The sequence below is a fragment of the Gobio gobio genome, assembly GCF_949357685.1.
Source record: "Gobio gobio genome assembly, chromosome: 8".
NCBI classification, from domain to species: domain Eukaryota; kingdom Metazoa; phylum Chordata; class Actinopteri; order Cypriniformes; family Gobionidae; genus Gobio; species Gobio gobio.
Genome location: NC_137114.1, coordinates 40350876 through 40367065, shown reverse-complemented (window position 1 = coordinate 40367065; position 16190 = coordinate 40350876). Strand labels below are relative to the sequence as shown.

General features: G+C 39.6%; 2 protein-coding genes across 6 annotated transcripts in view; one reads left to right on the top strand and one right to left on the bottom strand.

Annotated features, from left to right (window-relative positions):
• Positions 1–4494: 4494 nt before the first annotated feature.
• On the bottom strand, positions 4495–16018 carry relb (v-rel avian reticuloendotheliosis viral oncogene homolog B). 4 transcript variants are annotated; one of them, XM_079824147.1, is made up of 11 exons: positions 15662–16018; positions 15066–15097; positions 14590–14756; positions 10010–10315; positions 9121–9281; positions 8928–9019; positions 8374–8505; positions 8161–8265; positions 7862–8077; positions 6689–6763; positions 4495–6593 (listed from the first exon to the last, which is right to left on the bottom strand). In XM_079824147.1, exons 4-11 carry the CDS (start codon positions 10268–10270, stop codon positions 6142–6144), a joined length of 1494 nt encoding a protein of 497 aa, XP_079680273.1. In that variant the 5' UTR covers positions 10271–10315; positions 14590–14756; positions 15066–15097; positions 15662–16018; the 3' UTR covers positions 4495–6141. The 4 variants fall into 4 exon arrangements, with proteins under 4 accessions (XP_079680273.1, XP_079680270.1, XP_079680272.1 ...); XM_079824144.1 differs by having other exon boundaries at positions 15086–15097; positions 15662–15834; XM_079824146.1 differs by lacking the exon at positions 15066–15097 and having other exon boundaries at positions 15658–16018.
• The window catches only part of igldcp (Ig-like domain-containing protein), a 40411-nt gene continuing 40108 nt past the window's right edge, over positions 15888–16190 (top strand). The window contains exon 1 of one of the 2 annotated variants that reach the window (XM_079824150.1): positions 15888–16091. In XM_079824150.1, the coding sequence (XP_079680276.1) occupies positions 16072–16091 (20 nt within the window). In that variant the 5' untranslated portion in view covers positions 15888–16071. The remainder of the gene's footprint in view (positions 16092–16190) is intronic. The other variant, XM_079824149.1, reaches the window with a different exon arrangement.

The following is a 16190-nucleotide window of genomic DNA, read 5'->3' as shown; positions in this document are numbered from 1 at the left end:
TGCTTCGTTACTCAAGGTGGCCACTCCCAAAGCAAGGGCTACTGGTTACCACTTGCCCACCATGACACCGCCCCCAACGTGGTTTTGATTTTCAAAGTATTAAAATAATTTAGTTCAGTTAGAGAATAGACACTACAATTAAAAACTGAATGTGTCTTTTCAATAAAGTGTGAAACGCGAACGCAGCAGGATTCAGATTTCATTCATCACGAGAGCAAAGAGCTGAGCAGAGCTGAGGTAAGCGCGGCAGTCATACTCTGCACGTGTCCAGTCTGGCGCGTTTTCAGATCATGCCTATGGAAGCTAAACTTTAATAGGAATTCATTGAAAAGTTGAAACACTCACTTTGCTCCGCACCGCTCCGTTATGAATGCCCGAGCCGAGGGGCCGTACGCATTTACATTCTGTGAGTGAGATCCATGCGGAACTAGCTCCTACTACTGGCTGTAGTCTAGCCTCTGGCCAAAAAATCCTCAGATGACGCAAATTGATGATATTTGCATCATTCAGGATTTTTTCCAGAAGTGCATAATTCTCTTGTCTCAAGGGGACATGAGAGGGAAAAGTAAGATAATTTGAATATACTACCGGGTTTCAACTGATAGAAAGCTTAATACTAATCGCTGAAGTAACCCTTTAAACAACAGCTAGTTCTGGTCACCAAATTAGTTTGAATCACTCCTAGTCAGTGTTTGCGTGTTTAGGAAAGTTGTGTGAATTAGGCTGTGTTCACACTGCAGGGTTTAATGCTCAATTCCGATTTTTTGAAAAAATGCGATTTTTTTGCAAGGCCGTTCACATTTCCAATTAAATGCGACCTTTTGTGATCTCCTGTGTGAACGTGAAATGACCCAGAAGTGACCCGCATGCGCAGAAGAGTACTCAACGGTCAACGACGTCACTTGTTGTTTACGGAAGTAGCCAAATATGGGTGTCAGCATTGGAGTTCGTTTAGCTTTATTAAAGTTATTTTCGCAACGGAGCCAGCACCATTACAACCTTCTCATGTTAAGAAGAAAATTAAAAAAGAGGAGGAGAGCAAGGTTTTTGGCCATGGCGTTTTGTGGAGCAGTGGTAGCAACGTCGGTACAGAGAAACGTGTGTGTGCGGAGTCGCAGCCAGGAGTGGTGGGAGACTGATGTGAGTGGCTTTACTGATACCGAATTCGTCAGTAACTTCAGAATGACCAGATCCACCTTCAATTATGTTTGCGAGCGCCTTCAACTAACTTTGTCACAGGAAGAGACACGTCTGCGGCGGCCCATAACAGTGCAGAAACGCGTTGGAGTTGGAGTGTATTGGCTAGCAACAGGTGCGTACTTCTTCTTTTATTGGCGGTTAGCAACTATTTCTTGTGCATTACCGCCACCACTGGACTGGAGTAAGGAACGGGAGTTACAATGATGACGTTTGTCGCGTATCAACGACGTGCGGGTCGGATACATGTGACCTGGCAGTTCAGACTGAAGACGCATTTGAAAAGATCGGATATGTATCGGATTTGGACCACATACCCAAGTGGCCTGGGTCGCATTTGAAAAGATCGGATCTGTGTCGTTCAGACTGTCATGAAAAGATCAGATACAGGTCGCATAAGGGCAAAAAAATCGGAATTGGGTCGTTTCAGCCTGCAGTGTGAACGCAGCCTTAGTGGTGATGATTTTTCAGTGAAACTTTCTGCAAACTGCATATTTACGGCAGTAGGTGGCGACAAGTGACTGTATTTATGAATATATGTATTTGAATCACTTACTCAAAACGATTCATTAATTTCAAAGACAGAAACTTAACGCCATTGCTGTGTATTGTGTGTCACTGCAGCTGCCGTTAGAAGCTCCGGTTCCCATAGAAACTTGAGAGGCGCGCTTAGGACTGCACATGCGCATTGGCTGGTCTAGCCTGAAAAATTTGCTTTTTAACGCTATTTGAGCATAAGAAGAAACATTTATGGGACCGTTCGTGTCAGATTTTGTTGTTGTTTTGAAATATGTTATTTAATTGTGAGTTTTGAATCTTCAGTATTCACCCATTCAAATAGATAGGACTTGGACGCCCGGCACGACGCTCGTTGCAAATATGGCCGCCGTATGGAAAGTGGTCGGTGAAAGATACACAAGTAAGTGGCAATATAAGGTTTAATTTTGTTACTCATTAGCTTCTTGATTCATAGCTGTTGTATAAAAACAATATCACATGTTTTAGATAAAAGCAGTCTGAGAAACTGCTTGTTCAGGAAGCAGTGTGATAGTAGATTCAAGATTCAAGAGTTTTATTTGTCACATACACAGTTATATACACAATATACAACTGGCAGTGAAATGTAAACAGGTCCGCTCCATGGACAGTGCAAATAACAGTTACAAGAACACAAGGGAAATTAAAATAGAAATAGAATAAAATTAGAATAAAAAGTATTAACATAAGTAGAGTTATAAATAAATCAAGTAAGATAAAAATAGGAAATAAGATAAAAATAAAAAATTAAATAAAAATATAAAATATAAAGTAAGTGGATATGATAAGTGAGATAAACTGTAGACTTAAAAATAAGTGGTTAACATAAAATATATATATATATTTATATATAGAGAAGTATGATGTGCATGCAATAGGTATAATTGCAAATCGGAGTATAATGTGCAAACAGGAGTATGATGTGCAAACAGGTTTATTACAGGTTGTTACACAGTAACAATAGGAACGTAAAGTGCAGTGCAATGGCAGTATGTGAATGTTAATGTTTAAACTGGATGTTTATGCGTGTGCGGGGTGAAGTGAAGTCACGTGACTGAGTTCAGGAGTCTGATGGCCTGGGGGAAGAAACTCCTCCTGAGTCTTTCAGTCTTTGCCATCAGGCTACGGAAGCGCTTACCAGATGGCAGCAGGGTGAAGTGAGAGTTTGCAGGGTGATTTATGTCTCTGATGATTTTGGTAGCTCTACCTCTGCAGCGTTTGGTGTAGATGTCCTGCAGAGGCGGGAGAGCTGAGCCTGAGATGCGCTCGGATAAGCGCACCACTCTTTGCAGGGCTTTGCAATCGTGACTGGTGCTGTTCCCGTACCACGCTGTGATGCACTGAGTCAGGACACTTTCTATCGCCCCTCGATAGAAAGTTTTCAGGATGGCTGGTGAAACCCTGAATTTCCTCAGCTGGCGCAGGTGGTACAGTCTTTGCCTGGCTTTTTTCACCTGTGTCTGGATGTGTGTAGTCCAGGTCAGATCCTCGGAGATGTTCACACCCAGGTATTTGAAGCTGCTCACTCTCTCTACCGGTGTCCCGCTGATCATGAGAGGGGAGTATGACTGATGCTGTCTCTTCCTGAAGTCCACAATCAGTTCTTTGGTCTTGTTAACATTCAGAGAGAGACAGTTGTCCTGGCACCATGATGTCAGTTGCTCCACTTCGTCCAAGTATGCCGTCTCATTGTTGTTGGAGATGAGACCCAGGACAACAGTATCATCAGCAAACTTGATGATCGAGGTGGAGCTGTGTGTGGACAAACAGTCATGGGTGTAGAGAGAGTAGAGCAGGGGACTCAGCACACAGCCCTGTGGAGCTCCAACACTCAGGGTGATGGAGGTGGAGGTGAACTGGCCTACTCTCACCGCCTGGGGTCTGCCAGTGAGGAAATCTTCAATCCAGAGGCAGAGAGAAGAATTCAGGCCTAGATCTTAGTATTAAGTTACTTAGTATTAAGTTACATTACATGTCATTTGTCAAAAAAATAAATAAGGGATCTTTTAGGAGTGAAAATGTGTCATCGAACAACCTTCCTTTTGGCAGCATACACTTTATTACTGTATGAGCTATTGCCCAATACTGGACTTTCTGGGTGAAGCATAATTTCCCTGGAGCTGATCAATGTTAAACCTGGCTAGTCTGAAATTGCGACACACACACACACACACACACACACACACACACACACACACACACACACACACACACACACACACACACACACACACACAGCTCTGCTAACATTCATAGTTTTTAAAAGGTCATGAGTCATGTGGACTGGCGTGTGGGAAATCACTTCTCACGAGACATACACACACACAACCTTTGTTTAATAAAAAACTAACTTTTGGATATTAGGTCATAATGAATAAAATAACCTTTTAAAAACAGAACAACAATTTAAACATCATGTCTAAATAAAGTTCAATGAAAAACTGTGGGAGGCTTTTAGTCAGAGAAGATGCTGAATGTGTGTGGCTATTGTTTTGAACCCTATATATAGCATCAGAGAAGTGCAACAAAGCACAGCAATAGCACTAGTGAATGAGGAAGTGACTGCACTTTATTATCTGATTCCCTTGTGTCTCTTGAATCTGGAAACGCATATGAAATCAAGAGTTTGGACGGTTTGAATTCACACTGTTAATGTGAAATGTGGTTGTACTCTGGGCATAGACTTAGTTTTGCCCACTCTCAAGAAAGGAAGAAATTGGGATTTATCCTGTGTCTAATAGTAAATACAAATAGCCAAATGGAGTCAATATATTCATTTTCCAAAACACAATTTTAATATCAACAGCAACAACATACTATACGAAGCAGAAAGCAACTAATTTTTACACAAAACAAAAAAAGAATCACAGCAGTATTACAGACATTATATAAATGTGTGTGTAAATGAACGAAATGCTTTCCGATGATTAAGATCATGAATCCAGCTTCCTTCAACGCTGATGGAATATTAAAATGTAGTTCCAACACAGACAAATGCGGCAAATTTTTTTTAGCCTTTTTGACTACATTCATTTCAGTTTCCTGTATTACTTCACAGCATGAAATAAACCAAACATGGACAAGTTTCCAGTGAAAACTGCTGCCAATCAGAACATATTTGATGTTTAATATACAACTAAATTGTAATTTTAGACCAATGAAATTTGCAGTGGGCGGGGCTAACCAGAAATCCCAGTAACTGACGAATGATCCTATAGCTCTTCACAAATCTTAAGTTGTGTTCACATTGACAGCAATTCAATTGCTGGAGGTCAATCTTATTTAAACTAGTTGCATGATAGCGCCTGAGTACTTGACTGAAGTACCGAACTATGTTAGGAAACGAGTCATGTCCACTGTCAAGCAAAGTACTATTCCCCAACAGAATCCAATCCCCTTTGGACACCAAAGTGATTCCATAGGCTGAAACCATTTTTTTAAAGGTTACTCTATTTGGTGCCTGATTAGAGATGACAAATGACATTATACTACCAAAATCAAATTAAACATTTCACTTTCTTTTCGTTTTTCAGTTATAAAACTGAAATTTCGGTCAGCAAGTTGAGGGGACGTTCACAGAACGTGATTTTGCATTTAAAAACATGAGATGCATGGTAGTGGAAAAGTTGAACTCGATGGGCGCGCTTCAAAAGATGCAAGAAAAATAGAAAAGCAACTCAGAATGCAAAAACACGTTTTGTCTGAACGGATCCTTGCAGCTTAGCATAGTGCTAACTGGTCAACCAGATATTTCTTCAGGAATTACAAACGGCCAGCAATGGGCAGATGATTTGGTGGAGGATTTTAAGTGTTTATGAACACTTTGATCACTTTGCCACATCACAACTGGCTTGAACGTGGCGTCAAATTGGTATGAATTACATGAATTAATCGAAACTGCTACTACAGAATCATGTCTATTTTTGTCCCCTTAATGCTGTTAATCAAAATTCCTCTAGAGTTGGACTGTTCAAAACAAATATCATGTATATATATAACACTTAAATATTTTCGTGAATTTGGGTCTGGGACCATCTAACTCGATACTAATCGGTTCTAAAACTCACACAATAAATTAGCAAATGACAGACACATTTTATAACTGGCACATTACAAGCAGTTGAGCAGCATCTGTGGCTCCCTTTTCCCTAGAAAACGCAATGGCTACATGCTTCTCCTGCCTTTTGTTGGCTGTCATCAGTCTTAGTTTCCTGTCCATTTACAAGGCCAGCTGGTGAGGAGGGGATTTACTTCATTAGGATGCACAGATTACCAAACTGGACGTCATGGTAAAGTCAATAGCAAGTCTGACTTGGTCTTTTCCTGGTCCGAAATGATTTTATAGTCAACAGCGACTGTATGTCCAAAGTCTCAATCGTCAAGACGAAAAAAAGTCCACAGTGGTTTTCAATGGTCCATGTCATTCTCGCTCTTCACAGGTGAGAAAATGAGGCCATCGATGTTCTCCAGATCTGCTGGATAGGCCTGATTCTCACTCACCATCTGACTGAAGTGTGCGTCATTTATAGACGCCATGTTCATCATAGATTGGCTGACGTTTGATTTTGTATCTGTGCTGTCTAAACCGAAGTTGAAATCAGCATTTGAAAGGATCTGATTTAAAAGCTCTGGGTCTTGCTGAACCAAGCCTTGGACGAAGTTTTCCAAAGTCTCTGGGTCCATGCTAATACAACCATCCTCTTGTCTAAATTCTCCATTATAGTGAATTTCCTCCATGCCCTGGGAAGGCATGTGAACTGTGATTGGCATGGAAGGATTGGGAACGTTACAATCGGGAAGAGTGTAGAATGGGTCAAAGTGATGTGACATGTCGGGCTCGTTCATGATAAGGTCTTGACCTGAGTGAGCAGGGAAGATAAAACACTGATGTTAGTCGACAACGTTTCAGAGAATGATATAAAAGGTATCCGTGTTCTTTTAAAACCATCCTCACTTTGAGGGCCGCTGCATGGCTCGCTGAACTTCACATCCGATTTAATTTTCCTCTTGCGGTTCACTCCGTAGGGATCTGCGGATCAAAAGTGCAAATCAAATTAACCTCCCTTCAGTGTTGTAGGGTGACGTGAACATGTGATGGCACTGGCTAAAATGGCACAGATTATAAAAGAATCGTTTGTGTTCTAGACAACAGAAGACCTATTATGAAGCATTACAGTTTCCTCATGCATGCTTTCAGTTTAAACTTTATAAATCCCCCTGAATAACTGGCACGGTGACACACCTTGTTTTGCAGTATTTTAGAAACTAGCAAAGAGAGGAGGTGATTCATTTCTGAATCAGAGGCTTCAGTTATTCATCCTACTGATCTGCTTTTGTGTGCTACTACTTTAAAACACAAGAAACCTAAAACGCCCACATAATTAACATTTTTGCGACCATTTACAACACCTTAAGAAAATCCGTTTAACCCCAATACTCAGTTTAAATCTCAATATCATAAAAAAAAAAAAAACTTGTACAATACCTTTCAAAAGTTAGGGGTCAGTAAGGTTTTTTTTTAACGAAATCAGTGAGAAAAGTGTTTTCAAATAAATGCTGTTCTTTTGAATTTTACTTTCAAAGAATCCTAAGGAGAAAAAAAATATTTCCACAAAAATATCAAGCAACACAACTTTTTTTCAACATTAATAATAATTTTAAAGCAACTTGAGCACCAAATCAGCACATTCAATTTCTGGAGGATCATGTGACACTGAAGCATCACAGGAATAACTTACATTTTAAAATATATTTACAGAAAACAATGATTTTAAATTGTAATATTCAACAATATTACCGTTTTGACTGCATTTTGATCGAATAAATGCAGCTTTGGTAAACTTCTTTTAAAAACACTCAAAAATATTACAGATCCCAAACTTTTGAACAGTAGTGTATATATTGTGATGGAATTTGTTATACTTTGTTTATCTTAATAAAAGATGACAAATATGTAAAGATTTAATTTAAATAGTAATCTATTCTCCAAACCGCGTGGATGCTGGAGCCTATCCTAGTGTCTTTAACAGGATCATATTTAATTCATTTATAGTTTAATAATAATATTTTTATCTTTTGATTTTGAGGTGGAATTCCTCACAACATTCAGCCATTTCTGATAACTCACCTGCGTTATCTGGAATATAGGTAAACTTGACTGGCTCGCTGTCCATCCGGTCAGACATGCGACGTAGACACACGTTGACCTCCACCTCCTCAGATATATTCTGCTCCCTGAATGGTGGGGTCTTGAAGACGATGGCGATTTGTCTGTGGACATCAGTCTGAGCAAACTCCGCCTTGCCCTCCCAGTCCTCCGTGCTGAAGATTATTTCAATGTCATCTATAGAGATATACAAATTAGTTGTTTTGCTCCAACTGTTTTGTAAAGATAATGTAATAGGAGAGCAATTAAATGTAGTTTACCTTTCTGCACTTTGTCGCAGAGCATGTAAATTTCTGTTTTTCCTGTGCAAGGGCCTCTGACCACATTAAGCCGATTGATTTTCAGCTCTGCCGTTGTGGTCGCCTCTAATCAGACAAATACAAACAACCCAAATATCATCTGCCAGGAAACTACAGAGAATTTAAGTACTTGGGTAGAGTGTGTTTTTGGCCTGGCATGTATCTAGCTCTTACTCTTGTCGTAGATGGGGTTGGATACCACAGGGGCGAGGAGGATCCTGTCTCCGTCCTTTCTTTCCAGCTCACACTGGAAGCACAGTCTCACCACGTTCATGTCCATGTCTTCAATGCTCTTAGAGTGGCCCGCTGGGAGAGAATGAGACAAAAACATTCAACAGTTATTATTAGGACCTTTTCCAAAGCCTAATGAGAATATGGAAATTACCTCAGTAAAAAAAAAATACATCTAGACAAAGTGAATGTCAATTGAAAAAAGAATGAATTCAATACAGAAAAAAAACAGGCTATTTTACCTAATATGAAACCGGCCATTTTCTGTAAAGCTGCTTTGAAACTATATGTATTATGAAAAACACGATACAAATAATCTTGAATTGAACAATGTATTTTAAGATTGGAGTATTGTGCTGTTAGCGTAGCAACATGATGGTAGTGTAGAGAGTTGCTACTTATGAATGACGTTCCATTTCTGTTAGTATGCTGCCTAAATTGCTTACTAGGATTGGGGAACAGAGCTAGTGAGTCTGCAATATCATTTAACAACTCACTGTTAAAAGGATCAATATTCTTTTTCCTCCTCTTCTCCAGTGAGGCATCGAGTTCCTTCCTCCTCACACACTGGATGCCCAGATTTGCAAAGCTGGAAAACATCAGCAACATACTCAGGGAGGAAATAAAGTTTTTACACTCAGATCACGTTGTGCTAAGCATGCCGTCCCATTGAGGTTAACGCAAATATACCTGTGTCGACGAGAACTGTGGGGATTGATGTGAATAACACAGATGCCTTCAGAACAGTCTTTCCCAACCAAGCAGTGTGGGTGTGGGCGGTACGGGATGTCCTTTGTCACAAGAGACACTGTGACCACCACTTTCTTGATATTTTCAATGGGGCCTTGAATCTGAAAAAGGTAAAAAGATGTAAAAGACGGTTTTACTTTTGCTTTTGTAACACTGTCGAAATGGGTTGCATGGCTTCTTTGTGGTTGCATTTTTGACACGGGCTGCTTTGTTGAAAGTATCCATGTATGGACAGTTGTCAATGGCAAAAATGACTGATGAACATGTTTATTTGTGTGGTTTAAAGGTAATTCCCTCCCCATCAGAGCCCACGCGTCGTACACCTCTCCAGGGAGATTTCATTTTAAGCTGCAAAGACTAGTTTAACCTGCTTTAACATAACACCACAAACCATAATGGGGGAAGCCCCACTGTCTTGGGATAGTTGGTGCATTCCAGACACACCCACCAAATCAAATAGGGTGCTCAAATCGATTTCGAATGTAAATAGAAAAATATGAATGCATGATGGAAATTTAAATGAGAGGTTCACAAGGTCTAACTGATGATAAATAGATAAGAGGATAGTTCACCAAAAATGAAACCTGTCATCATCAAACCTCTATGAGTTTCTTCTGCTGAAAACAAAAGATGATATCTTCAAGAATGTTAGAAACCAAACAGTTGATGGACCCCATCGACTTCCATAGCATTTTTATTCCATCAACTGTTTAGTTACAGACATTCTTTAAAATATCATCTTTTTGTATTCAACAGAAGAAACTCCTAAAAAATACAATTGTCAGTTCATTAATTTGCACCCTTGCCAAACGTTCGTCCTCTGACTTACTTCAATAGCAGGCAAAGTTTTGTTGGCGTCAGTGCTGGAGGCTCCAAGGATGCTACCCGCTGATCGTCCTTCGCACTCGTAGCGAAATCGCATGCCACGCTCCTTTGGCTGCTCCACCACCGCCAGCTCTGGCTTTTCCAGGAAGCGCTCCAGGTGTTCTGTTCCAGACTGCTGAGGATAAAGACGCTGGGACGCTACAGATGCCTGTCCACGCCGCTGAGACGCCGCTTTGTGGCCTCGCATGGAATGCATCGATGCCATACCATCAACGTGTGCGGTTGGTGCTTGGTCAAAGCTGTATGGATTCTGTGAAAACAGATGCAAAATTTTGCATTTGAAGAAAATGGATTGCGCTTCTCCTTACAAAAGTTGTTCTAGGTGGTTGCTGGGACATTGGTATTAATTTGCTAAGGTTTTTGAATGGTTTTCAGCAAGTCACTATACAGTTACTAGGATGTCCTGAAAGGTAGCCAGTTTTTTGACATGTGGCTAAAGTGTGACTATGTTGCTAAAGTGTTCTGTGTAGTTTTTATAACGTCACTATAGGTTACTAGAATATTATGGCTGGTTGCCGGGGTGTTACTATGCGGTGGTTAGAGTGTTCTGAGCGGTTTTAAGCACCTGCTTACAAGGGATGAGAGGGTCTGTATCTCTTACCTTTGGAAAAAGCAAGGCACCACAGTCTATGGCAGTGACGTCAGTGCCCGTCATTCAAACTTTTATGACAGTAATTTACAGTTTACGTTAAATCGGTTTCTTGTGGACTATTAGCGCGTTGGACTTGTGAATAAATATTCTAAATTGGTATTATATTGCTAGCAAACGTACAGTAGGACTGCATTGTTTGTGGAATGTGCTTTACAGCGAAAAAAAAAAAAAGCATGAATATCTCTATTAGCTGCCAATTACTAATGACTGCAGGGCGTATAAAACTACATTTAAGATGACACTAAAAACGTAATTGTAATTTGATACATATTTAATTCATTAAAATTGTTTTTTCTTTAACTTTATATAATTTGCGTTATATCATCATCATTAGGCACACAGCAGAGTCATAAATCATTGCAATACAAGTCTAAAGGCTGATTTATACTTCTTTGGCGTTGTAGCCTCTACACCGTGGGCTACAAGTCGATTTTAATTTATACTTCTGCGTCCTTGTCCGCATCGACGTGCAGTTACATATGCAGAGGGAGCATGTGTACCCCTGAGGGAGGGGTTCTGGCAGACCAATCACATCGCTTGCAGTCCGCGTAGAATTGACGCATTGTTAAATTTTTGGAGAGGTGCACGTCAGGGTACGTCTTAAGCCAAATTTATACTTCTGCGTCGAGTGTACGCCGTAGCTACGTCGTAGGCTGTGTGTTGCACGCATACCCTGACGTGCACCTCGCCAAAAATGTAACAGCGCGTCAATTATATGAGAATCTGCAATAGGAGTGTTTGTGTCCAGAAATAGGATGATACTTTCATCCTTACATCTGCTATATAACACAATATTTTGTAGTCCAGAGATTCTTTATGTTAGTGAATTAATACATAGATCCGCTGTGTATAGTTTATTTATTTTCTCATTAAAACCAAAGATGTTAATCTGTGATTGTGTATCAAGAACAGGGACACATTTGGGTGCATTTCATTATGGGATTTCAAAGGAACAAATAGTCTCCACAACAGAAATCGATTGAAGCGCTAGTCTGTGCACGAGCCACCGATACTGAAAACAGCGCCACGAGCACTCGGCATGATTTCAAAAACGCATTCCAGCGCCAGATCGCCTCTTATGTAACTCTACTAATCAACTAGAGATGCTTAATTTGTATTAGAGACAACAACTCAAGCTGCAAGAAAAGTCGCTGCTGCTGCTACTCCGACAATGTACACAAACAAGCTGCTTCTTCTTCGGCTTTTGCTTTGAAACTGTGGGTTACACCATCAACATGCCGGTGGACACTGCCTACTAGCGGTCTGCATGTGTAATAGCACATTGACGCGGACAACAACGCAGAAGTATAAATGAAAACCAACGCGTAACTTGCATCGTACGTCCGACGCAGAAGTATAAATCAGCCTTTAGGCTATGTGTGCAACACACAGCCTACGGCGTACACTCGACGCAGAAGTATAAATTGGGCTTAACATAGCAGCGATAGAAAGAACACTTTTCTTTTTCACTAAACAACATACAATATAACAATATTTATAATTAAATGATTGATTTTCTCTTTATTCATTAAAATGCATATTTAGCGTCAGTCATTACCATTCAAGTCTTATCATAATTTTTTACTTTCTTTAGTTTAGACAATATACAATATCACTCAATATTACTATTAAATATATGGGAATGCCGTAAAGAGTCCTACTACCTGTCGCGACTTCCCTTCTCTGCCTTCTCTTATAAAGTAACCTTTTTATCCTAGTAAAATCTACATATCGTTTCCAACAAAAGTGTTGTTTAGCGCTAAACATGTTGAAGATTAGAGGACAGGGGGTCGATTTATTCAGTGTAGTGAAGCCTCTTCTCCATTGACAACCATCTAAAAAAAAAAGCGTTAGCATTAGCCGTTACACTTTTTTGGCTAAAGGTTGCAGGCTTGCCTTCCAGTGGCTTTGGGGTTGCTAATGTGGTTACTAATGTGCTCTTAACCATTTTAACAGGCTTGTTCATTCCAAGAACAATAACTCTCAAGATAACTATAATGATATTTTTATTAGTTTCCACACCAACGCATAATTACGTTGATTCTTTGAAGCATGCCATGGAGTTTGACATCTGTCGTTCTGATGGGCTTTTATTGTTTTTAATCATTCATCAGTTAGAAAAAAAAAATCTATGTTACCATTACTGTAAGTTGTGTTGTGAACTTTCCTGTTCTTATAGAATTCGAAAGATTAATAAAACTTTATCGATATCAAATAAATTAACAAACAAATGAATGAATAGAGCAAGAGACTAAATATTTAAACAAACGGATAAATTAAGCAATGCCAAAAGGGTTTACTTATTTAGATCAAATAAACTGCTTGCCAATCGCTGAATAATTTATTTTCAAACACCTGCGCAATGAATCAGCCACACAAAGGGTTCAGAAACCCACATTGAAAACCAGCTTGTTTTACTACTACATCACATGTTCCTCTTCGGACTTTCCAATATCTAAAATCAACTCATTAATCAAAAAGACAAACAATTCACACTCAAACAACCTTCTGCAATCATCTAAACTAATGTCAAACAACAGTGAGAGAGAAAGAGAAAGCGAGTGTGCAAAAGAGAGAGGTTAACAGTTTGTTTGACACATGCAGAACATTCAAAGATACTGTGAACACAAAAAAGCATGGCTGTAAACACAAATACAGTTATAAGTTTCAGAATTATGAATTTTTGAGGAAGCAACAGACAAACACCGAGTCTGGACATGCCTGAGAATGGACTCAGATCGCTTACACAAAGAATCGTTGAGAAGAGCCAGAAAGAGCATGGTGAAGAAACAGGAAGCTCACATAGCTGGATGAAAAACCAGCCAATGAGAACATGAGAAACAGAGAGGAGGGTATGTGCCTGTCTGCCTTTTGTATGGGGGAGAGAAGCATGAGCGGAGTGAATGCTAACTGAAAGCAGGCATCGAATTACAACCATCCTTCCATGGGTAAAAAAGCTTGATGTCATGAACAAGTTTCGATATCTACCAATAAACGTAAGACAGCTTGTATGGCAGGCGAATACACTAAATATGCCACAGATTTTGAGGCATCACAAACAAGGTGGGATGAGTTATGCACCAACTTTAATTGTTAGGGTAAAGGGGAATTTCACCCAGAAAATTAAATTATCACTATGTTGTTCCAAACCAAACTGAGGAACATAAAAGAAGAGTTATAAAAGTTATTTTCCATTCAATGAAAGTCAATGGTCACCAAAACTATTCGCTTAACCCTCATCACTCTCGCACTTTGTAACAAATCCTTCCCTCACAGGTCAAACTGACCCGAGGCCCTAAAATTATACTTTCTTGTTGTCAAGAAAACTTATTTAATTTCATTTTGATAATATTTATTTTCTATTTTTTAATGCAATTTTTTTTTATTTACCCTTAAATTACTAGATTTTTATCAATAAATAATAAATAAATACTAATGTAAGCACATTCTTTCAACTTAAATTCAAAATAACTCAATTTCATGCATAACTCTTTTAATTCAGCTCAAAATATCTTACATTGGGTGGCTTTCCCGACCTCTTGTGGAAAAAAAAAAAATATATATATATATATATATATATATATATATATATATATAACGTGATATTTCATGACAAAATTGTCATTATATTGTTGTTCCAAACCAAACTGAGGGAAGATATTTTGAGATAGGTCACCATAACTATTCGGTTAACAACATTCTTCATTTGTGTTTTGCAGAAGAAATAAAGTCATACGAGTTGACATGAGGGTGAGTAAAAGATTTAATTATGAGGTGAACAATCCCTTTAAGGGTTTCAAAGAAGTATGAAAAATAACAATAGTAATGCCTGCTCTTCCTGTAGATTTAAGCGTAACCGCAGAAAGACTCACGTGTGGAGCTAATCCTCTGGAGACCAACTGTGGAGCGCTTCTCCTGCTTCTACATGGCGGATCAACTGGCTGGATGTCTTGGTCCGCAGGTGGAGGAGGAGGACCAGGAAGCGTCAGCTGACTCGGCCCTTTGGTTGTTTTCTCCAAAAGGTACTCATCTATAATGTCTGTTCAGAGAGAATTTTGATACAAATATAAACACAAGGTGTAGCTAAAGAGGTAAAAAAAAAGGTAAAATGATGGCATCATTGACTTTTTCCGTGGAACACAAAAGCAGAAGCAGTCTCGTGCACTTTCACTGTATGGAAAAAGATGGTAACTGTCATGCTGTATAACATCTCCTTTTGTGTACCATGGAAAATCAATGGATTGAAAAGACATAAATGGGTTTTTTTTTGTTGGTTAAACTATTCCTTTAACACCATAAAACAAGTATAATTTGGGTAAAGGACAGAAAAGTGGACAAGCAAGGTCACCTCACAATGACGTCACTCACCTAGATCCAAGGCTGCACAGGCAGACGGGAGAGAAAAACAAGACAAAGACAGTTAAACATGCGCATTGACGGAAAACGAAACTGAAAGTACATTTTAGTTGATTTATATAACATAAAACTAGCAGTTAAGGACAAACAATGTCGTGTCTGCAACGACTTGTCTTTATTATCAGCTAATAAACAAACAACTCAAAAAAACATATCAGCTGATAAACAGACCAGCTACAAGTCAAAAAACATATCAGATGATGAACATGCATTACTACCGTAGAGACATGCTAAACCCATTATAACCATTTGAAGACAATAAAACATGAAAGACGTTCGCGGGCCTGTGTCTGTAACTTTGGAAACACCCACTTCTCTTGGAAAAAAAAACAACTCAGTTTCGATGCTACGTTAGTATCATGAAACGTAATATAAGTAACGTGCTATGTCGATTGTTATCCTTTGTTCAAGTTCAATGCGTCATGCGCAGTATCATTTGCTTGGTCTCAAAGTAAGTTACAGCAAATACTCCCAAAACATGCTGAATCAGAGTGACAACAGGGCCGAGGTGGAAGAAAGTGAACTGACCTTCCGCTGTGCCGTTCCGAATGCTCATGTTTCTCATCGCAAGCACGATACAGATGAATAAAAGAGTCTCTTTTGGTGTCTAAACGCACTCGTACGTCGTTATTGTGTTGAATCGCAGCGCTTGAAAATCCACCGAAACAGCGTCAGATCACCAGACCCGCGTTATGGACCCATTTCCGGGTGCGCCTGTTTGTTTTTTGGAAGTTAACGGAAGCTTCTGGGACCGAAATCTCGAGAGAAGGAGAGTGACCGCTTTATCTCTGGCTCGTCCACTAACGACTGTGACATGACAAACAGTTCCGTCGCTGTCTTCCTTCTTTCACTTTTTCTCTCGATAAACTCAACGATCGGGTCTGTGGGGTGGAAATCCCCCTACGTCACAACTGGGGAAACCCCCAAGATGTGTCGCCATGCCAACGACTAACAACAGGTGAGTTACTTTCAAGAAAGCGCATCGGTTATTATAACAGGTACAGTCCTAAATAAACAATGGACACCGTCCTCAGATAACCTAAGTGCGCTATCTCGG